Below are 22805 nucleotides of genomic sequence, written 5' to 3' on the forward strand. Positions count from 1 at the left end.
AGGGAGGGAATACAGCATTCGTCACATTGGAAGATCTGGCAAGTCAGCCACCGACGCTTTACGAGAGATACATGACCAGCACTGTACTGTAGATAGCTGGTTACGATGCTTGGACCTGACTCATTCAGTAATGCCCCAACGTGCCTTATGTATATATGCCTCGGTCTTGAGTATAGGTGTCTATGTCTGTTTCTCATGCAACGAATTGTGTATCATGTTGATGCGTGTTTTTTTGTCACTCGCAAAAAAAAGGTGAGGGATAATGTTCGTACTCAGACCGGCAATCATCTGGTGAAGACGATGGAAGGTTCTTTTGTACGCAGCAAGAGAGCAAATCAATACCGACTTTGAAATGGATCCATGTTTCCTCCCCTGACACGCTCGACCCAAGGTGCTATACTGTAGGGTACAGCACAGGTGTGAGGTACGTAGAAGGCTTATCACCCCTGCGGCATCTCCCATTTCCTTCTTGAGTTGCCCGGATAGCACAGTGTGAGTGATCCTGCAGTGTTTTGCTTGTATGTACCTATTCCTTTGAACAATCCCAAAATCAATTCTCAAGGCCTTCGACTATGAATACCCTCCGCCTCTGAGATCTGAAAGGGAAGTCTCATTGTATGGATGTGAGTGACTCCTAATGTTGATTAAACTTTACATTCTTATTCCATTATCGCTATCCCCGCAACCTTATCCCAATTGTCATTCCAAATTCGAGAGGAACAGCCCAAATGCTTGAAGCAGCCTCAAAGCATATCTGGGATGCTCTTGCACTGAGTCTTACTGCTCTCGACGACGTTAATCGCAAACTCTCCAATTACGCTACTGTATGTTAGCCACTTAGGTATGTGCAGTGGTATTAAACTTCTGTTGTCTTAACGAAACGCTCGACCCGTTTTGGAAAAGATTATTCTGGCAACATGGGGCTTGGTGTCTGTCTCTCTTAATTAAAGAGTGGTAGAATAAAGGCATGACACAGAAACGGCCGCCCGTTGGCGTTTACTACTTGGCTTTCACTCTTGGCTCGACATGTTTTCGCCTTGGTATTACTTGGCACTCGATATTTCCCAGCCTTTTGTGTCTCATCTTCCCTCTGGCAACTCTTGATTGTTAGCCTGGGAGTCTTGGTCACATCTTAGCATGCGCCTCCAGCTGGGCATTCTGCTACACGGTGGCCTCACCTCTATTTCTCCATACTCCGGTTATCGTGTCGTCGACGTTACCTAAATTTGTTTCTTTTTTTGTCATTGCACTAACCACGAGCGATAAAAGACGAGGTACATGCGACACTGTTTGAATAACACAGTGATGCTAGGTTCAAGTTGGCTTCGACAACCTAACTTAGCACCTAAAAAGACCCGATCGAAGCCTCAAAGCCCGTTCGTCTGGGGGCCCGGGGGCTGGCTGGTCCTTTTGCTGGGCCCCGCCTATTGGCTTTCCTTCTCCCCTCGTTCGCCCATCCCGTTTCGCTCTCTCGTTCGTCCGTAAGTTTCCAAGCTGCAGCGTAGTCTAGTCTGTAGTTAGGAGGTACCCAGGGCTGCAGTGCTAGGTCACAGGTGTCGGATGCTCTAGACTAGCCTCTACCGCCCGCTCTGCCGTCTCGGTCCCGTCGCGAAATCTCGTCGCTGCCCTGAACCTGGGACCTGGGCTCACTCTCTCAGTCCCTCTCATCTTCAGACTTCCCCCCGTCCACGTCTCCATCCCTTTCCTCTGCCTGCAACTTGGAACAGTTTAGTTTAGTCTAGTCTCGTCTCTCAGTCTAGACTAGTCCGGTCCTGGCTCTGTACTACGCTACCTGCGCTCCGGTACTTGGTGCTACCTATCGTCCAGCGAGAGGGAAAGAGTACAACCCGTACAGTACTAATCACTCTGTTTGCCCGGCACCCAAACGATTTTCCCGTCATCACCATCTCATTTCAATTCTGGACTCTCCTCTGTTTCTATTCTCGACTCTGCCACTTTTTCCGCGGCAATTTAATCTGACGTCTTTTGAACGCTGATGGCCTAGGCTGTAAGTCTTGGGGCGATTGGGATATGGGCTGCCACTGGCCTCGCTACTTACGCCTGCCACCCTGCAACTTATTCATTTTGTACGAATAGCCCTCTCGATTTTGACTTGACTTGACTGCCCGCTTCATTCTTCATTTCTGCCGCATAGCGGCGGCGGCGACGGCGACGATAACAACAACAAACCAAGACGATTCCTTTTCTCTTCTTTTCTTTTCCCCTGTTTTCGTTAGAACAATACCCAACTAGCTCTCGATTTCATTGTGGCTGAAAAGCCTACCAACTGGTGAGTTACCGCCTATAGCATCACCCTGTGAGATGTTTGGCCGTTGTGACGGCTGCTTGAGCGTTGAGCCTTCGAACTCTCCTCCCTCAATCGCGCTTCTTCATTCGCATCACCGTTGCGCTGTACCTCAGTCGAGAATTCGCATCATTCGCGCGATCTGAATCGTGGACGGGGCACTAAGCATTGCCAAGACGCACTGAAACTCTCATCTTCGTGCAGTGTTCCCTTGATGTCGCCAATTTTTTCTCCAATAACCAAATCATTGTTCATTTGCTGATTTCACCAAGCCCGATATGCCACCCGATGTCGTCGCCGACGGCGGCCAGTCATCTCACGACTGGCACGACGACGCCCCGTCGCCATCGGCCAGCATCAAATCCGACATCGAATTAGATGAGGACGGAATTGGACCATCTGGCGCGTCACAACCAATTCAAAAGCGGCGACGAGTAACACGCGCCTGCGACGAATGCAGACGGAAAAAGATCAAATGCGACGGCAAACAACCATGTACACACTGCTCTGTATACAGCTACGGTACGCGGCCCCGATAAGATTGACTGTTCAATCGTCTCCTTTAGCTTTCCGAACCCTTTTGTTGGAACTCGGCGCGGTGACTGACTGTTTCCTTCAGAATGCACATACGATAAGCCCTCAAATCGAAGAAGAAATCCGGCGCCACAGTACATTGAGGCATTAGAAAGTCGACTACAACGCGCCGAGTCTTTGCTTCATAAATTTATGCCCGACGTCGACTTAGCCGACCCGAACCTCGATCCAGCCATTCAACAGGAATTCCGGAATCGCGAAAATGCTCGTTCACAAGCCTCAAAGATTCGACAGCCTCCGCCAAGCCAACCCGACCCGAACGAAGCTCATCTTACGTCCATGATTGATTCCGTTGGTCAACTCGATCTCGACGAAAAGGGAAGCTGGGATTTCCATGGTATCTCATCTGGTGCCGTATTCTTGAAACGCATGAAGGAGCATTTCCGAGGCATGCTTGGTCCATCTTCAAAGACTCCCTTTTTACCTCGTGCGGAACGACCGACCGGCCTCGGTTCTCCATCTCTGTCTTCAGTCGGCACACCCTTCTCAGTAGCCCCGAGCTACCCTGAGCTTCCGCCAAAGGACGTCACCCGAAAGCTTTGCTACTATTCTCTTAGTTGCGCGACTTGTCTCGTGCGAATCGTTCACGTACCCACCTTTTACGAGCAAATGGACAAGATCTATGAAACACCGTTAGACAATTTATCGAAGGAGGAAACACAGTACCTCGGACTTCTCTTTTCTGTTATGGCTCTGGGCTGCATGTACAACAACCTGGACGATAGCGACCCAAGAAGTATGGCATATCAAGATGCGACAGAGGAAGGTCTCAAATATTACAACGCCGCCCGGTCCGTTTTACACGACGTTACAGATTGTCGAGATCTTATATCGTTACAAGCTCTTCTGTTCATCATCCTCTTCCTCCAAGCGACCTCAAATCTTAGCAGCTGCTATTCCTTTGTTGGTATTGCACTGCGCTCATCACTCCGAATAGGTCTCCATCGACATCTGCAGCACGAAAAGATCGACCCAATCGAACAGGAAGTCCGGAAGCGTGTTTTCTATGTGGTTCGACAGATGGATATCTATGTATCAACGTTGCTTGGTTTCCCTCTCCTTCTCAATGTGGACGACATTGATCAACCATTTCCTTTAGAAGTCGACGACGAGTTCATCACACACAACGGTATTCTACGACCTCCTCCTGGAGCGCCATCATTTTTCCAGGCATTCAATGCCCACTCGGAATTAATGGAAATCCTGTCCAAGGTTACAAAATATGTCTACCCAACTAAGGGATTGGGCCAGAGCCTCACCAAGGACAACAAGCCCGCCTCTACCTATCTGATTAGCTATGGCCGCATTAAAGAAATTGAGGCTGAGCTCCATTCTTGGTTTGAAAGGCTACCCCAACACTGGCGTCCGAGCGGTGAGGGCCCAATTGAGACTGTCAGGTAAGTAAAATGAGCACAAACCTGAACGTGACAATACTAATAGTATGCTCAGAATCCGCCACTTACTGAGATTTGCTTATGCGCATGTGCAACTTGTTCTATACAGACCCTTCCTGCATTATGTATCCCCTCGCCTTAGCCAAGGTACCAAGGTCGACGAACTTTCATATGCATGCGCAGCGGCGGCAATCAGCGTCTCTCGTAACATCGTACATATTGGACTCGAGATCCGTAAGCAACGGGTGCTCAGTGGGCCGTACTGGTTCATGCTGTATACTGAGTTCTTTGCTGTACTTTCGCTCGTCTTTTATGCTACAGAAAACCCCGAGAAACCTGGATCTGGCGAAGTTCTCGCGGATGCTAGAGCTGGAAGGGATATGATAGCAGCGCTGTCGGAAAAGAGCATGTCGGCAGAGCGAGTTACTGGTGCTCTTACGGTAAGATTCCACCACTTCCTGGTATTTAGCGCTTATTATTGACATGATAAAACAGGCGCTCTTCGATCAATTGCCAGAGCAACTCGATGCCGGCTCTATACGTCAAGCACCTTCGAAGAAGAGATCGGCCCCCACAGGACGTTCTTCTTCCGGCTCTTCGCACAATGCCCCTATTCCTGCAAGCATGTCGTCGCTTGGAACTGCCGATTTCACACGCGCAAGCCAGGTCTCAACGAGTACATATCCCACAACCATGTCACAAGGTACCATGGACATGCAAGGAGGAGGCATCGCCGCATTCCAGGACAACAGCTTCGCTGCCAACTTCGGCGACTTTATGACCCCTGATATGCAACGTAGCACTCCAGAATCGACCGCCAGCACAGCAACAAGTGCTCAACGAATGTCCTATGGAGGCCAGCCCATGGGCATGCATAACCCCGTTAACAAGCTTGACTCGCTCATGTTCCCTTCGGAGGATCCATTCGCCTACCCTAACCAACCTATGATGGAACTTGGGTTCCCCGGCAAGACAGATCCAGGTACCAGTGTAGGCGATCAGAGCCAGGACATGCAACTCTTCTTGACTGGAACGTTTGACGACGTGGAGAGCCAGATCTTTGGGCAACCACCACCTTACATGATGCATCAACAAGGCCAGGGCATGATGGGCGTGTCGCCTCAGCCCATGTATGCCAATCCAGCAAACCTCATGACAATGCAGCCCAACCAATCCCAACCGATGATGCAACAAAGACGGCCGGTCTCACAGACACACGCTGTCCACCAGGGACACTCCATGGCGCATCGACGAGCACACAGACAGCAGCACCAAGAAAGGCAAATACAACAAATGTTTACAGAACAGGGAATGCAGGCGGATTGGGGAGGCTTCTTTGGTTCAGGAAGAGGAGGATTCCAAGGAATGTAACGGTCGCTACATTTGATACCCATTTATGATACGGGAGGACGGAAAGCGCGCGAGGCGTCGGCTAGTGATTTTGATTTTGATTTCTTGGGAAGAGCGATTATGATTTGGAATGGAGTGTTTGGATTATTCAGGGTCCTAGGATACCTTGGTTTGAGACGGATAGGGGATGCGCGCATCCTTAGAGATATGGCCATTGCACATAGACGGTGGTTGAATCTGGTGTATATACAGGCAATGATTGGATTGTCCTCTGATGTGGCTGTGAGTTTGGTGGTGGAAGAAGCTGGCTAGGAGATGTAGTAGTCCGGGAAGATAGTTCCTACACTGCATTGTACCCAGTTCAGTATAGATTTAATGAATGAGATATGCCATAAGGCGACTACTTCAAACACCCCAGAGGCCAGTTATATTTAGCACGCGTAGTGGTTGTTACACTGGTGAGATGAAGACGAGTCAGATAGTGTTTGATTTGAAGATACAATAGCCCTGTGAACAGAACTAGGAAAGCATCCTAGTAGTTACAAGTTTGCACGGCTAGATAATGAATTGTCCCCAACAAATCCATCACAGACTAAAACGTCGTTTTTATTGACCTGGTTGCGTCATGAAATTGATGAATGAGTACAGTTGGGCTTGTAGGGCGTTATCGCAGCGCTGCGATACGCTGAGGTCAGCTTAGTATTTAGTGCCCGTCTTTGTGTACCTGTTATCACATGAAAAAGCCGTCTCTCACAAAAAGCATCGTTTATTCCTAACTGCGCTTCTCTAAACCAATCTCTATTATTTCGGCCTTTCTTTTGATTAGGCTCCTTCGTTTTGTTTAATTCTCCAACGAGTCAGATTCCTTCGTTTATAGTGGCCGCAGATGGCACCGCCGATAACGCCGCCAAAACCCATTTGCGGGGAGGAAAGGCCTCAAACACGTGAAAGGACCTCGGTCAGCTATGAGTTTGTCCTTGAGGATGAGTTTGACGCGCTGTAAGTGACATCCCGCTCACCAGGAAGTCTGAGTAATGAGATCAAATTATTAATTAGAGTTGTGAGTCAGGTGTGTTGAGGTGAAGAGGAACGACGGCGACTCTAGCGGTAAAAGCAGCAGCGGTAACAAGTATCCTGGTACGTTGAGAACTAACGCTTGCAAAAGTAAACAAATAGTTGACGATTTATGTAGCAAAGCTTCATGCGCGCAAGGTTGTCAAAGAGCTTGGCGTTACTGATGGCCTCATCTATCTCCCTGGTGAGCCTACACGGCTCTACGAAGATTCAGACCAGTCACCTCCTTTCAAGCAACGAAGATAGTTCGTCATCCGCCATCTAATGCAGATGTTTCACTAACAAAATCCCAGTTTCTACTATATGAGTGGCGCCAACTTTCCAGACTGTGTTCTCACTTATGACATCGCTACGGATCGTCTCATCCTCTGGATTCCCTACGCTGAGCCGCGCCAGGTCTTATATCATGGCCCAACTCCAGACGCAGCAGAGGCCATGCGAAAGTACGATGTTGACGATGTCAGATACACTGCTCAGCTACAAAAGTTTCTTCACAGCCAGCTCCGCCCCGAGAAGACCCTTTATGTCATTCATACAGACCAGGCTCCGAAACTTCATGATCGGCCTCGAGGACAGACAAAGATCAACTGCTCCAAGTTGCGCCCTGCCATGGACCAAGCCCGTGTGATCAAGACGGAATACGAAGTTGCGCTCATTCGTCGCGCTGCACGCATCTCAGCAGCCGCCCATCGTGCCGTGACTGAACGTCTTCTAACTATGCGGAATGAGCAGGATGTCGCAGCCGTTCTTCTCGCAGCCTGTACTTCACGCGGCGCTCACGCTCAGGCGTACCCAATCATCGCTGGTGCTGGTGTTAATGCGTCCATCCTGCACTACGAATCCAATGATCAGCCCCTGGAGGGAAAGCAACTCATTGTTGTCGACGCCGGGTGCGAATACCAATGTTATGCTAGCGACATTACTCGCACCCTTCCCATCAGTGGATCCTTCTCTAAGGAAGCTTCCGCTATCTACTCTATTGTACAGCGCATGCAAGAGGAGTGTATAGCACGCGTCCGGCCTGGCACTATCTACTACGAACTTCAGCTTCATGCTAGCGACGTGGGTCTTCAGGGTCTACGCAAGCTGGGTCTCCTCCGAGGTAGCTTTGATGAAATCCAAAAGGCCGGTACTGTCGCAGCTTTCTTCCCTCACGGTCTGGGCCACCATATTGGTCTGGAGGTTCATGATGTCACTGGCGATGAGCGCCTCTTAATGCGGGACAACTTCCACGTCGAGGGTGGGAAGCGTGAAATGGTGACAGCTACAGCTCTGGTAGCTATGCACCGCATGGCTTCAGCCCCGGGCCCTACCAAGCCTAGACAAGCTCTCCAACCCAACATGATTGTTACCATTGAGCCAGGAATGTAAGTACTCGAATATCCGCACTTTAACGAACTGATACTGACGTGCTCAAGTTACTTCTGCCGTCCTTTCATTGAGGGATACTTCCTGAACAATCCGACACATGCCAAGTTCATCAATCGTGACCTTCTTGAGACATACTATCCCGTCGGCGGCGTACGTATTGAGGACGATATCCTTGTGACACATGGAGGTTATGAGAACTTGACCTCTGGAGCACCCAAGGGCGATGAGATGCTTGACGTGATCAACGGTAGCTTTGAGAAGATTTGACGAATTTGCTAGCACTTGGCTATTCATGAGAGCGAGTTTCATATGGATAAGCGAATGCGTTTTAATGATATAGATGGATGGTTTGGATTGTTGCCCTGCAGGGCTGGTTTAATAATGCCGAGCATTGGAGCTCTACGCTGAGGATGGTTAGTATATACACAAGTTATCTGTCAGTTTAGTCGTTGGATTTTGAATTATGACTTTTATATTTATGCTCATTGATTTTCAAAAACACCAAGACCCTCCCATATACGTACGGTTCATGCATCGAAGGTAATTTACAACCGCAGCGACACAACACAAAGGGCGTCTAGTCACCAAATCCCATCTCGATAGATACAGAACAACCCCTTGCCCCTTGATGCCCTCCTCTTGACTTTCTTATATCTTTCTTACAAGTACTTCTTGGGCATGGATGCTCGCCGTCTCTTATACACGATATAAGCAGCGACAAGAAGGCACTGAGTGCCAATGATGGAGAAGATGAGGAACTTGTGACCAGGGGTTTTGGACATGACAACCTCTGACAGGGTGCTGTGGTGGTCGTTGAGGGTGCTCTTGAAGGTGCGCTCAGTGGATTGTAGCTTGCGGGTGAGCTCCTTTCGGAGACCCTGGATATCCTTCTCAAGCTCCACAATACGGGACTGGAGAGCGGTGATATCGTCAAGCTTGCGCATATCGGCACGGAGCTGACCGATCAAGGAAGTCAAATCATCGTGTCGCTTCTCGTCCTGCTGCTGGTGGCGGGAGGAGGTGCGCTGTAGAGATGAGAGCTGGTGGTTGGTGTTCTGCAGGCGGTTGTGAAGGTCCATGAATTGGGCTTTGGAGGTCTGGAAGATATCGGGATCTTCGTCTGCGTACTCGCCATCGTTCCTGGCGTTCTTGTTGGAGTTGGCCTGGGCGGGTTGACCACGGGCCTGGTTCTGGTTCTGGTTTTGTTGTTGTTGTTGTTGTTGCTGCTGCTGCTGGTGGTTCTGTTGGTTCTGTTGGTTCTGCTGCTTGGGAGGATCGTTACGAACAGCACCACTGTCGCTGTTGTCAGCCATGACAACCATCTTGAAAACCTCGAACGAGTCAGGGTTATCAGGAGTGGCAGCAGTGACACCAAACTGGTAACCGGTAGGAATGCTGATCTTATCAGACTCAAAGCAGAGCTTGCCGTCCAACTCCACGCGGAATGACTTGGCGGTCTGTCGAAGCTTGACCTGAGAAGGTCGACCAAGGTTGCGGTAGTTGTATTGGCAGTGGCCGAACGACAGCTCATCGACGTTGTTCTGTCTGGCGTAATCGGTGCTGCCGTCGTTCAAGAAAGCGCGAACCATACCGCTCGAACCGCCAGATGTGTCGATAACCAGAGCGAGACCGTCGAACTTGCCGACAGTGTAGATGCTTCCAGCGCCAATCGTAGCAGGACCGTTGCGAACAAGCCAGATGTTGAGGTTACCACGGCCGCGATCGGGGCCATTGGCTCGGAAGTCGACGTCGGCGATCCATTGGGTTCGGAGCAGAGGTTGCTGGCCCCAAACGGCACCGCGCTGGTTACCGGGAGCGAGAGGAGTGAGGATAATTCGGTTGGAGAGAACCTCGGGAGTGTTTGGGTTGCCCTGGACGGCGAAGTTGGGAATCTGTCCACGAGCCTCGGCAGGACTTATCCTACAGGCGGAAGACGGGTTAACAATGTTTTCTGTGTAGAGCCATCATGATAGCATAGAGTTCAGAACAAACCTTCCAGCATGACCAAAACTAAGCTCGCTGATGAGGTATTGGGCCTGCGACAGGCTTGCTGCCAGCAGCGCAGCCAAAGAGAATGAGACCTTCATGATAGGTACAGTACAATAGCTCCAATGGACAAAGAAACGAACAAAAACAGAGATGTATCAAGTAATCAACCACAAACTCGACACCTGAAATATCGCTTCTATTTTTCCCAAGGAGCGAGTCGTGCAAAGAAGCTCGGAAAGTAAAAGGTACAAGCCGAGTTGGTGGAGGCAAGGCTGAGGACACTTTGCACTATCCAGCCCCTGGAAGCAGCGTGCAGCTCCAAAACTGAAGTTGGTGTTCTAAGAGCGGGGTGATACAAAAGGTTGGTTGAAGAATCGACAATTGCTGGCTTTGACAAGACAAAAACAGCGAGACAGGCAGATGAGAGCAATAGTATCCAAGAAAGAAACAATAATACCAAGAATCGACCGTCAAGTCCAGAGAGTCAGGGGAAAGAAAAGGGTCTCATGAGGTTGATGAAGCCACATGCGAACCATTTCGCTCAGCCTTAGGGGTTCTGTGGCGTTATTCAACTACAGCGACGTGGCTTGGGGAAGCCCGATAGAGACCATGATTGGTGGATTTGGGTATTGAGAAGCTGGGTGACGAGAGCTCGGGCCGTCGGTAGCTTGATAGGTTCAATTAACGAAAGCCCCTTTCAGAATCTTCTAGAGACTGAGTGTTGTAATTCGCTACTAAATAGTAACTTGAAGTCTGTATTGATGCTATACACTGGCTCCTAAACTCAATACAGGAATTGGAAACCTATTACACCCCCAACCCCTGCAAGCTCTCAAACTGCCAATTCCCAGGGTAGGTATATCATAGACTATAGTGGGGACCTGAGCTCAACCTCCATCCATTTGGTTAGGTCGCCAAAAAGAACACGAGCCAATCTCCATCCATCTATCTACATTTCATCTCCTCATGACTTGTATCTAAGCGCACGCAATCCCAAGGCCATGCATGATATGAGGTAGCTACAGCTCAGCGACAACACAATCCGTCACCGCGCATCATGAGTGAGCATTACCCGACACTTGCGCAGACTGCGCTTGTCGCTGCTGCCTTCAAGATTCTCTTGTTCCCCGCATAGTGAGTCCATCATGCCCGATTTATCTGTCGCGTCGCTAATCGCCATCCGCAGCAAATCCACCGACTTTGAGGTTCATCGCAATTGGCTCGCCATCACAAACAGTCTGCCTCTGGAGAAATGGTACGTCGAGAAGACGTCGGAATGGACTCTGGATTATCCGCCTTTCTTCGCCTACTTCGAATGGATTCTCGCCCATGTCGCTCGTCTCGTGGATCCTCTCATGGTTAAAGTCTACAACCTCGACTACGATAGCTGGCAGACCATCTACTTCCAACGAACTTCTGTCATCATTACCGAGTTGGTTCTGGTCTGGGCGCTGCAGACCTTTATCGACTCAGCGCCTCTCAAGTCTCGCCGGGCTGCTCAGACCGCCGCTCTATCGATTATTCTTTCGCCAGGACTCCTCATCATTGATCATATCCACTTCCAGTACAATGGCTTCATGTACGGTATCCTCGTCATGTCTCTTGTTCTTGCGCGCGAAAAGAGTGAACTATTGAGCAGTGGACTTATCTTTGCTGCTCTGCTCTGCTTCAAGCACATCTACTTATACTTGGCCCCTGCCTACTTTGTCTATCTCCTACGGGCATACTGCCTGTCGTCCAAATCCATCTTCCGCATTCGATTCTTGAACTCTATCAAGCTAGGTCTCGGCATTGGAACGATTTTCGGAGCCGCCTTCGGTCCATTTGCTGCCATGGGTCAAATTCCCCAGCTGTTGAGCCGGCTCTTCCCCTTCTCCCGTGGCCTTTGCCATGCTTACTGGGCGCCTAACGTCTGGGCTCTTTATTCTTTTGCGGATCGAATCCTTATTCATGGTATGTCCCGTCTTCGTTACACAGCTTCGCATCTCTAACATTGTATAGTTGCCCCACGGATCGGATGGGCTGTCAACAAGAGCGCGTTGCAGAGTGTCACCCGTGGCTTGGTCGGAGACACGGCGTTCGCCGTATTGCCGGAGATCAGTCCACGAGCCTGTTTTGTTCTCACACTCTTCTTCCAGGTCATACCTCTGATCAAGCTCTTCTTCCAACCGACTTGGGAGACCTTCATTGGAGCTGTCACTTTGTGTGGATACTCCTCTTTCCTGTTCGGCTGGCATGTGCACGAGAAGGCCATTCTTCTCGTCATTATCCCGTTCAGTCTCATTGCCCTTCGGGACAGGCGGCATCTCGGGGCTTTCCGCCCACTTGCCGTTGCCGGCTATGTTTCACTCTTCCCGCTCCTATTCACACCAGCCGAGTTTCCTATTAAGACCATCTACACGATTGTCTGGCTGGTGGTATTCCTTTTGGCGTTCGATCGCCTTGCCCCTGCCTCCAACAAACCCAGAATCTTTCTCTTGGACCGATTCAGCACTCTTTACATTGCTGTGAGCATTCCGCTGATTCTGTACTGCTCACTGCTACATCACCTCATATTCGGAAAGAACTATGAGTTTATTCCGCTGATGTTTACGAGCTCGTACTCAGCGATAGGTGTGGTTGGAAGCTGGGTGGGATATATGGTTGTGTATTTCACTGCGTAGGCTGTAGCAACTATCAAGATACCCAAAATAGATTTCCTATCTTCCTGAAACTTGGTTAAAGGCATATTCTGATGTTTCTGGTATGCTGGCAGAGTTCGTTGATACCCAACATGACTGGGGGCACGACAACTTTACGAGAGTGTAATAAGACCGTGTATAATATTAAGAGAGTGGAAAAGGCTTACTACCAGTAATACAATGTACCTGTCCAGGCACACATCACGCTCGGTAGTTCATGATGATTCTGTTGGCTCGTGTGTAGGAAATCTTGGGTATGCAATCAATTGTCTGTCATGACACACTTATAAGCTTCTCAAGTCAATTGTGTTGTTTTAGTTAGAGTCATGGCATTAACAATGTCAGCGATATCGGGCACGTCCTCGACTCTGCCGTACAATGCTGAAGTACGTAGTATTTCCAGCCTCACAAGTGCCCAGCAGGTGGCAGGTGGCGGTGGAATAAACTGGCGATCTGAAATGTGGAGCTTTCCAGGCCCCTTGAAGAGACTCCAGGTTTAGCTCGAGAACTGGCAGAGCACTTGTGTCAGTGTCAGAAACTGCATTAAAACAGATTTTACTATTATTGCACACGGGAACAAGCTGGTCTGACCATGCTGAGATGTATCATGACAGTGATCACCCCAGATGACATCTCTATATGACTTACACGGATCAAGGACAAGGACTTGTAGAATTCTATGTCATGATGCATTTCTATAGCGGGAGCGGGTGACAGTGGCCTCATGATACTTATGGAATACTATCATTGGAGGCTCTCCTATTGCTCATTGTCGTTTTCTTTGGCGTAGAGTGCGTTGTGTTTGTATCAGAAGCTTACTTGGCGTCCCGAGATGACGGTATGCCGAGTTTCCGGGGAGTTTTCAAGATAGAGCTATATCAAGTATAATTTTGCAGTCATGCTTATATCATAGCTTTTGCTGAGTCTGTTGTGTTCAGAATTTCACGAGGAATAAGAAGAGCCCAAGAACGTGGGTGAAAAGTCGACTTGTGCTTGTTTTATAGGCGGGCAAAGTTGAATGATGGATCTAAGGCCGTGAGGAGGAGGGCCGGCGGGCCGCAGGGGTTGGGCGGATCCCATGAGGAACTAAGCTAAAAAAAATCTGGGACATGACATTTTGACGCGCTGACTGAATTGACAGCGAAGCATTGATTGAAGGATCTATATAGATACCTACCTGACAATATAGTATTATCATTACTGGAGGAAGAGGTAGAATCTAGTATGGCCAATATCATCTATCTTGCTGCAGCCGCAGTCATTAAGAGCACCTGAAAGCTCGGGATACCATCCATCCCCTCCAATCTATGCCGCCCATGAACCTGGGCCTGGTGCACTAACAAACGCAAGGTACGGGACTGGAGTAGATGTTACTTGTACAAGAGAGATACTGAATCATGGGCGGAACACTAGTGGCGTTCCAAAGTACCTCTCAGCTCTCAGTGACCCACCCTCTATCCCCGGAACCCTGGCGAGGAAGCCGTTAGTTAAACTCCCGTCGCGTCCAGTCCATGGAAGCCCGCTTCTTTTCCTTCCTTCCTTTCCTTCCTGGGCTCTTTCTTTTTCTTCTCCGACCTACATCATTCTCCTCACTCCTACTCCCGCCTTGATTCCCATCACGACAACAGCTTTCCTCTTCCCCACCAGGATAAGCCGACTTACACAGCTTCTTTCTCGCGTCTTATACCTTGATCAGCCTCAAGCCGTGTAAGTCGCCTCGAACTGACCCTCTCGGGCCCCATCGCATCACTCTCGAGAAGAGGAGTCCACCCCCGATTTGATTTCCCACCTGCGCGCCCGCGTTCGCTCTTCTCGATCCGCACACGCAACAAACGACGCCAAATTTCACTCTAGCACGATTCTCTGCCGTCGCGTTTTCCACCACATTCTTACTCTGACTCTTACTCCTGCTTGTGCTCATGCTACCACATATCGGCACACTGAACCGACTTTCTTATTAGTGGGGGAAGGCTACACCTTCAGCCTTGCAGTCCTTTACTTTGAACTTCTAATCCCGCCTCTTGTATCTGCGATACTAGACAATGGTACGCGCTTCCACCACTTGCCCCTCCTGCGGCTGCACTTTACTAACTTGACTTTACCAGGTTCTCTTCAAACGAAAACCCGTCCGCTTCTTGCCGGCCGCGGAGATTGAAGATGAGAACACTGAGGTATGCGTGCGCGCAAAGGACTGTATGTTTTGCGCAACCACTGAACAGTGATAGATTTGGCACATTCCTCAAACAGGGGAAGTTTTCAGTTCATATGAGAGTTATCTTGACCGGTGAGTTTGATTCGTCACTGAATTTTAAGTGCATTCACTTATACTATTCCTAGCATGGACTTTTACAAACAGGTTAGCCATGATGCTTGATTTGCATCTTAGTATCCCTTACTTACGTATCTTACAGCGTCGTTTCAACGATCAAATCACAGGTCATTCCGGTTTGACTTTTTTTGAGGCGTTGAAGAGTGAGGTTTGTACTCCCAACCTTAATTCCAACGATCTGGACTTACATGATTGTTTAGCTTGCGGGTGGCAAAGAAGTCGAAGCTTCGTTTCCAGAGGCATTGAAAGGTCCTATACTGCGTAAGGTGCAGTTTCAGACCGTTTCACGCCTCGATAACCTCGTCGATCAAATCTACGACGAGTTTAAGCATGACTACTACCCTGGTGAAGAGGTTACAGTGACCATGAAGGGAGGTGATCGTGCTCATGGACTTGTTCGCGACAAGACAACATTCGGCCCACGCGCTCTTCCTGATGGAAGCCATTCTCTACCCACAACCCGCTACCTGGTGGATCTCAAAGACTCCGAAGAAGAGACAAATGTAACGGATGAGCATATCTGCCGAGACCGCGGTATCTTCACCAAGGCGATGCTCAGGTCCTTCATTAAGAAGACGGTCACTCGTGATGCATGGAATGGTGCGCCATGGTTGGTAAAAAATGAGTATGCAAGCCAGTATCACATCGACACGCGTGTGCCCCCTCATCTTCGATACGACAACAAAGTCATGGAGCGCAAGCAGCTCCAAGCTCAGAAGCGAGCGCACATGAACCATGAGACCAACGGTCACGACTTGACCTCCGCTCTGCACTCCGGCCCCGTCCGTCTGCCAGAACTCAAACCAGCTCCTAAGAGCAAGGTGAAGCCGGGCCAGCAGGGAGCAGGCTCTAAGGGTCTCAAATGGCCCCTCAACATGCCTGTTCATGGAGGCAATCCGTTCAGCTCTCCTTCAGACTATGGTATCCAGACACCTATCCAACGAGAACCCACCCCTCCTCCTCCCCCTCCCCCGCCTCCAAAGTACCCTATTGAAGACCTGCAACTTGAGCCTCGAGATGACAGAAAACGTCCGCCCCTCAAATTCCTCTGCAGAAATCCTCCAGTCAAGGTCGGAAACGACGACACGATACAGAACGATTTCTCCGACAAGATCAACATGGAATCGATTGGGCCTTTGCTCGAGACTTGGGATACACTCAATGTGTACTGTGAGGTTTTTAAGTTGGATTCCTTTACCTTCGACGACTATGTCGAGGCGCTTTGCGTTGCATCGGAGCAACTGCCAATCCAGCTAATTGATGAGATTCACTGTTCGGTTCTCAAGATTTTGGTCGACTCAGAGGCCGACGGTGGCAAGGTGCGAATCAACCTACCCGAAGTCGACGAAGAAGACAGCGACGAGGAGGAAGATGAGGACGATAGCACCCTGCCCACTCCGGAGCCGGAAGTCAAGCCAGGAAGACGAGCCACTCGTAGCAGTCTTGCCAAGGCAGAGGCAGAAAGACTGGCTGCCGAGGCCGCAGTTATCGAGAAGGAAAGTGAGGAAGAAACCAAACATCGCGCCGAACAGCTTCTGAAAGACTATGACTGGATTGAGCATCTTCGAAAGCGAGACTTTGTCAATGGTGGCTGGGAGCGAATTCTTGTTGGTCTTCTGCATCAGCTATCGAAGAATGAACGCCGACACGATGTTTGCGAGGAGCTTTTGCACCTCCTTGCGCCGGCCGGGGCAGATGCTACTCAAGAAACCGTCAAGCAGCAATATGCTCAGCTCGACGTTAACCAGCGAGTCAAGGCTCTACAAATCCTCTGCATGCTGACCACTGAGACTAAGGCTATGCGAGGCTATATGGAGGACTGCAGCGAAACCATGACCACATATCGCAAGGAGCGAATTGAGTTTCAGCGACAGCGCAAGCAAGCGTAAGTTTTCAACCATGTATGTCAAGTGCTTTGAACTGACAGCTCATACAGCATCGAGGATTTGCGTCAACTTAACGAGCAGAAGAAGATCTTGTTGCCGGACAACATGCCTCCTTCACCACCGAAGGAAGAGGACGGCGATGTGAAGATGGCTGAACCTGACGACTCAATCGTGTCTCGAGAAGCTGACGGCGAAGAGACTGAAGAGGACCCGGCATCCCGAAAGCGTCGACGACCTCTCACAGCTAAGCAGCGCAAACAAGAGGAAGAACAGGCTCGCAAGAAGGAAAAGGAAAAGGCTGCCAAGGCCGCCAAAACTCCTAAGCCTCCAGCTCAATCAAAGCAGTTCACCAAACTCTTGAAGGACATTCAGAAGAAGGAAGATGTCATCAAGAAGTGCGAAGATGAAATTGCTGTGATCGAAAACGATCTGCGCGAAGCCGACTGCCCTCGAACCCGAGTCCTTGGAAAGGATCGTTTTTGGAACCGGTACTATTGGTTCGAAAGGAATGGCATGCCGTATGCTGGCCTTCCTGATAGCTCAACAGCCTCAGCAGACTATGCTAACGGTCTGATTTGGGTCCAAGGCCCCGACGAACTCGAGCGAGAAGGTTACATTGACCTGCCTGCTGATCTTCAGGAGGAGTATAAGGCAAAGTTCAACATGACAGTACCTGAACGAAAGGCCATGGAGGAGGCCAACACAAGCGTCTTTAACGCGCATCAATGGGGTTACATCTCGGAGCCTGAACATGTTGATGAACTTATCAAGTGGTTAGATCCACGCGGGTTTAACGAGCTGAAACTTCGAAAAGAGCTCCTGAGCTTCAAGGACAAAATTGCCAAGCATATGCAGAGTCGCAAGACCTATCTTGCAGCTGAAGAAGAAGGCGAAAAGAAGGAGGAAACTCAAAAGCGCATGAGCACTCGTATCCGGGACAAGTCGCCCGACACACGCAACTATCGCAGTCTCCAGTGGGAGAACACGACAGCGATTGAGGAACTGGGACACTTGCATAGTGACCCTCCCCCACCGCCACGATCTCGAAAGCAGACTCGAAAGCGCGAGGCTGTTAATGACGCCCCAGCCCCAGCAGCCAAGACCCGACGACGTTAAAGAGAGCTGCGCTGTTATTGTTCGGCGACATTCGGCTTGCACATAAGAGACATTACTTGACGGGAGGATTGATTGCATTGCAAAAAGACGTGGCGAAGACATACAAAAGAATATTGGTGGTTTTTTTTTTTAACAGGCAAGCGTGCCTTGGCGTGTTGATTTTTTGGCATTATGCCAGGCTGGAGGAGTCTTGGAGAACAAACGGCGTTCGGTCCTCATATATCTGCTTTATCGAGAAAGGGTTCCGAGAGAGGCTGGTTTATCACATTGCATTGCATTACACTATATGGCATGGCGACCGGTTGCATCAGGGAGTGGCATAGACTAGATCAAGGGCTGAACTTTTAGAGCCTTTTGTTTGTATGAGATGAGACGAATCATAAAAACTGTTTGCTAGATTCGAGCTGAAAGACTCGGCACATGTGATATATGATATGTGGATCTAAACCGATCTGCATCCACCAGCCAACGATGGTCGTGTCATGTCGCAAGGATGTCATAACTCATCCGACAGTCTACGTAGTTAGGCCTACCACATTGGGAAGCTTGGCCGAGCCTACAAAAAGCGACTGTATATAACTAGTAGGTAGTTAGACAATCCGAGGTGCCGAAACATTGTTGAGTTATTCTACATTCAACTATCCCGTCTCAAATCCATCAATATCAATATACCATATAATTCACAATGGCTTCATCCGAACTTCCCAACGTCAAGCTCTTCTGGTGGGTCTCTCATTTTTTTTTATATACATCCGAGCATCGCAATACTAATAATACCAGGCTCGAGAAGTCTCGCTCTCAGCGTATCCTCTGGCTGCTCCAGGAGCTCAAGTTGCCGTATGAGCTGGAGATTTTCCACCGTAACAAGCAGACATTCCTCGCCCCTCCAGAGCTCCGAAAGATTCACCCTCTGGGCAAGTCGCCTGTGATTCAGATCACGCCCGCTGGTGCCGGGGCAGACGCTGAGCCTATCACTTTGGCTGAGAGTGGTTTCATCACCCAGTACCTCACAGAGAATGTGCCTGAAGGCCAGAGGCTGCTTCCCCCGCGATGGAAGGAGGGTATGGAAGGAAAGATTGGAGGCGAAACTGAGATGTGGATGAGATATCAGTACTACCTTCATTACTGCGAGGGTACTCTCATGCCCCCTCTGGTCATGGCTCTTGTTGTCAGCAGTATGTTTAACCTTTGGCATCCGAGACAGTGACGTTTGCTAACTTTTCATTCAGTACTCAAAGGACCCAAGGTTCCTTTTTTCATCCGGCCTATCTCGACATTGCTGGTCAACCAGCTCTTTGCCCAGTTCATCTTCCCCAACCTACATGCCAACCTGAAGATGATTGAGGGCCATCTGGCTACCTCAGGCGGTGACTACATCTGCGGACCTTCGCTGACGGCTGCGGATATTCTTCTCAGCTTCCCATTGATTGCTGCTGAGCCTGAACTTGATAAGTTTGGGACCTTTGAGGGAGAGTCTTGGAAGGCCGAGTTCCCCAAGGTGGCGGCGTATGTCGAGATGATCAAGAACGAAGAAGGCTACAAGAAGAGTGTAGAGAAGATTGTTGAGATTGACGGCAAGTTCAAGGCCTCTTTGTAATTACAGACGAGATTTCAATACAATGACGATCATGATTCATTGATTGGGTTCACCATGCGATAACTTATTGTAACTGATCTGAAGACGAAACAGTAGAGACCATTTGATTGCATCTTGTTTTAAAGTAACATACCAATATCCACAGATACCAATACCTATTATTTACTAAATGTTATGACTTCCATATCAAAGGGACTTGCTTGGGAATATGCACACCGAACTTTACCGAGGTGGGTTGTAACAGACGGTGTATGATTGGTCCGATACCCATCTTGACCACTAAAAATAATCAAGCCTCAACACGTTAACTGAGCGACAAATTGCAACTGTATCTACAACTGCATCTGCATCTGCAACTACAGCTGCCAAAAAGATGAACGCATCTCGTACAGTCTGTTCAAGATGCTCATCGCAGTTGCGATCAGCTTCAGTCCCGGCCTCGGCCTCAGCCAAGCGGCTTGGGGCTGCTGCTGCTGCTGCTGCTGCTGCTGCCTCTTATTCCACTGCAACTGAGACCCCAGACATTTCAAGGTCGCAACCAAACAGCAACAGCATGGACAAAAGATCACGATATCACGGCCAAAGAAAAGGAGTCAACGCTTTTAGAGAGAAGAAACAACCCGATGAGGACCCGGCATTGGCCCTCTTCAAAGAGGTTGTGAGCCCCAAGGATGTCGTCGATACTACTACCAGCGACACAACAACCTCCGTCACTTCGCCAATGCCTATTATGAACGAACTTGAGATTGTCGATTCAATCAACAATTTAATGAAGACAAGAATGTCCATGGATAAACAATATCGGATTTTCCAGGATGAGATCTGGCCAAGTATCAAGGCGCTCGAAGGGCACATCCCCAAACCAATTTATATGGCCGCACTTGAAGTTCTTCGCAGACAACGCGACTATATGATCGAAAATGGCTATTACCACAACAGTCTGGACGTAGCAGAGAAATACTCTGCCCTTGGGAATTATGATCTCAGCATTAGGAACGATCTCATCCTGAGTATCTGTTGCAGGACCGTACTGGTAAAGAACTTGTCAAGGGACCGCGCTTTGGTAAGAACGGAGCTTCTCAACTTGTGGAAACATGTCTCTCGACTCAAGAGACCCAGCGAAGTCGGCCAATTTCTACGATTCGCGCTACCTTCTGCGACAGAGGTCTTGAAGGATACTGAGAACGTCAAGAGTGATGCGTCGCCCAAGGAGCAGGCAGCGCGTGCCCTGGCATCCATGTTTCTTCAATTTCCACCTCCGCAAGCACAGGATATTCTTCCTGCGCTCTTGGCTACTACAGCTATCTCATCCGATAAAAGATACGCGGGGGCTGCCTTTACGAGTATGCTGTCGCCCCTATTTTTCCTCGTTAAGGCCGTGCTATCAAAATTCAGAATCACGCAGGCTGATGTTGAGGCCATGTTCTCGAGGCCTTCTTCCGTCCCTTCTGCAAGACTGACGGAGCTCCAAGAATATGTTTTGAATCAGTGGCCGACAGCGGTGAAGGCAATCAGCGAGATGCGAGGGACGAAGCAGATTCACCACGACCCTGAGGCCCACAGGACTCTGAACAATTTCCACAAGCAGCTGCGAACAGCCTATAGGGGGCGCGACAAAGGCGCTATCGGCTCTATATGGTACGAAATGACAACGAAACTGCAAGACAGTCCAGCTTTCAGGGCTGAGCTAGCACAAGACCCAGATTATCTTGATTTCTGGGTGTTCGTTTGGTGCGCAATTCGTCGCCCCGCCCGGGTACAAGAAACTATGAACCTGATGAAGTCACTTGAGCTTGAGCCTACAGTCAGAACGTACACGAGTATGATGCATGGATGGAAGATGTGCAAGGACATTGCCAAGATCGAAATGCTCTGGGACCAACTGGTGAAGTCCGGTACGAAACTAGACAGTTTCATCTGGACTGAGCGTGTCTCAGCTCTTATTGAACTTGGGCAGCATCAAAAAGGCCTCGAGGCACTCTCAGAACTAGTAGAGGATTGGAAGCGAGCAGTCAAGAAAGGAAACACTGATCAGGCCGTGGAGCCTAGCATAGAGACTATCAACGCTGCTTTCAAGGGTCTGTTACACACAGATCCGAAAGCAGCACACGAACTGCTTGGATGGGCTGCAAAGCAAGGTCTTGAACCCAATACTCGTACCTACAACATCCTTATCCGCGAGACTCTTCGTCTGGGTCACCGTGATGAGGTCGAGCAGCTTCTGCGCTCCATGCAGCAGCACGGCATCGAGACTGATTCTGCGACATTTACCATTCTTCTCGAAGCTGTCATCGGCAGCATGCAAGATGCCAGCGCTGAGGAGCAGGTTACTGCTATAAAGTCTGTCTTCAGCGATATCGAGCAGGCTGGTCTCAAACCCAATCTCGAAACATACGGCAAGATGCTATATGCCCTAGATGGTCTTCCTAACTGCTCTGACGATGTCATTTCTGCTCTGCAGCAGCACATGCGTCAAAGCGGTTTTGGTTCCGTTCTCACCCCACACATGATCACAATCCTCATTGAGCGTGCTCTTCGTCATAACCCTCCGGATATCAACAAGGTCCGCTCTTTGCTCAAGGAGAACAATCTGACATCAGTGTCCACCGGCGATCAAACGCTCTGGGAGCGTGTTACAACTGCCTATGCCATTAGCGGCAATATACAGGCAGCCATGGCTATATTTGATGACCTTGCTACCTCGGGTCGTCCTGTCACGTCACTTTCGTGTCTTACTGAGCTGATGCAAGCGCTCCTCGGGCATCGAGACATGGAGTCTGCCCAGAGGGTTGTGGATGTCGTGCTTAAGCATAAACTTCACGACAAGGAGCACAAGGGTGCGAACCAAAGATATTGGAGACACCATTTCTGGTACCTGGCTCAGCACAACGGCTTGGTAGACGGTCAAAAGCTGAAGCAGTTCTCTCGCGGATAGCCGAGGAATAAATGAACCAGCCTGGATGAATAAAAATGTACCAATATGCGAAATCACTAGAGTGTAATAGAGGTCTTGATTCCTCGCTGTATAGATGAGGTGTTTACTGTGCCTTCAAGCACGTCTTTGTATATTTATAAGATTCCAAAATTGTTCAAGCATGATATAACCATTTTCCTATTAC

At 49.4% G+C, this 22805-nt stretch overlaps 6 protein-coding genes across 6 annotated transcripts; 5 read left to right on the forward strand and 1 right to left on the reverse strand.

Annotated features, from left to right (window-relative positions):
• Positions 1-2583: 2583 nt before the first annotated feature.
• On the forward strand, positions 2584-5664 carry FIESC28_07570 (uncharacterized protein; the record flags this gene model as incomplete). The annotated part of the gene is made up of 4 exons (XM_031161710.1): positions 2584-2827; positions 2925-4296; positions 4349-4733; positions 4789-5664. 4 exons carry the CDS (start codon positions 2584-2586, stop codon positions 5662-5664), a joined length of 2877 nt encoding a protein of 958 aa, XP_031014230.1.
• Positions 5665-6529: 865 nt separating this feature from the next.
• FIESC28_07571 (uncharacterized protein) lies at positions 6530-8355 on the forward strand (the record flags this gene model as incomplete). The annotated part of the gene is made up of 5 exons (XM_031161711.1): positions 6530-6642; positions 6713-6780; positions 6836-6962; positions 7011-8084; positions 8136-8355. 5 exons carry the CDS (start codon positions 6530-6532, stop codon positions 8353-8355), a joined length of 1602 nt encoding a protein of 533 aa, XP_031014231.1.
• Positions 8356-8747: 392 nt separating this feature from the next.
• FIESC28_07572 (uncharacterized protein) lies at positions 8748-10175 on the reverse strand (the record flags this gene model as incomplete). Its single annotated transcript, XM_031161712.1, has 2 exons — positions 8748-10008; positions 10081-10175. The coding sequence occupies 2 exons, from the start codon at positions 10173-10175 to the stop codon at positions 8748-8750; spliced, it is 1356 nt and encodes a 451-aa protein (XP_031014232.1).
• Positions 10176-11134: 959 nt separating this feature from the next.
• Positions 11135-12740, forward strand: FIESC28_07573 (uncharacterized protein; the record flags this gene model as incomplete). The annotated part of the gene is made up of 3 exons (XM_031161713.1): positions 11135-11211; positions 11264-12030; positions 12079-12740. 3 exons carry the CDS (start codon positions 11135-11137, stop codon positions 12738-12740), a joined length of 1506 nt encoding a protein of 501 aa, XP_031014233.1.
• Positions 12741-14800: 2060 nt separating this feature from the next.
• On the forward strand, positions 14801-18089 carry FIESC28_07574 (uncharacterized protein; the record flags this gene model as incomplete). Its single annotated transcript, XM_031161714.1, has 7 exons — positions 14801-14803; positions 14864-14929; positions 14984-15042; positions 15096-15114; positions 15170-15235; positions 15288-16972; positions 17024-18089. The coding sequence occupies 7 exons, from the start codon at positions 14801-14803 to the stop codon at positions 18087-18089; spliced, it is 2964 nt and encodes a 987-aa protein (XP_031014234.1).
• Positions 18090-18774: 685 nt separating this feature from the next.
• Positions 18775-22621, forward strand: FIESC28_07575 (uncharacterized protein; the record flags this gene model as incomplete). Its single annotated transcript, XM_031161715.1, has 4 exons — positions 18775-18812; positions 18870-19264; positions 19319-19682; positions 19981-22621. The coding sequence occupies 4 exons, from the start codon at positions 18775-18777 to the stop codon at positions 22619-22621; spliced, it is 3438 nt and encodes a 1145-aa protein (XP_031014235.1).
• Between the last annotated feature and the right edge of the window lie 184 nt (positions 22622-22805).

The sequence above is a fragment of the Fusarium coffeatum genome (genome assembly GCF_003316985.1).
Source record: "Fusarium coffeatum strain FIESC_28 chromosome Unknown BRIP53273_contig_169, whole genome shotgun sequence".
Lineage (NCBI taxonomy): Eukaryota > Fungi > Ascomycota > Sordariomycetes > Hypocreales > Nectriaceae > Fusarium > Fusarium coffeatum.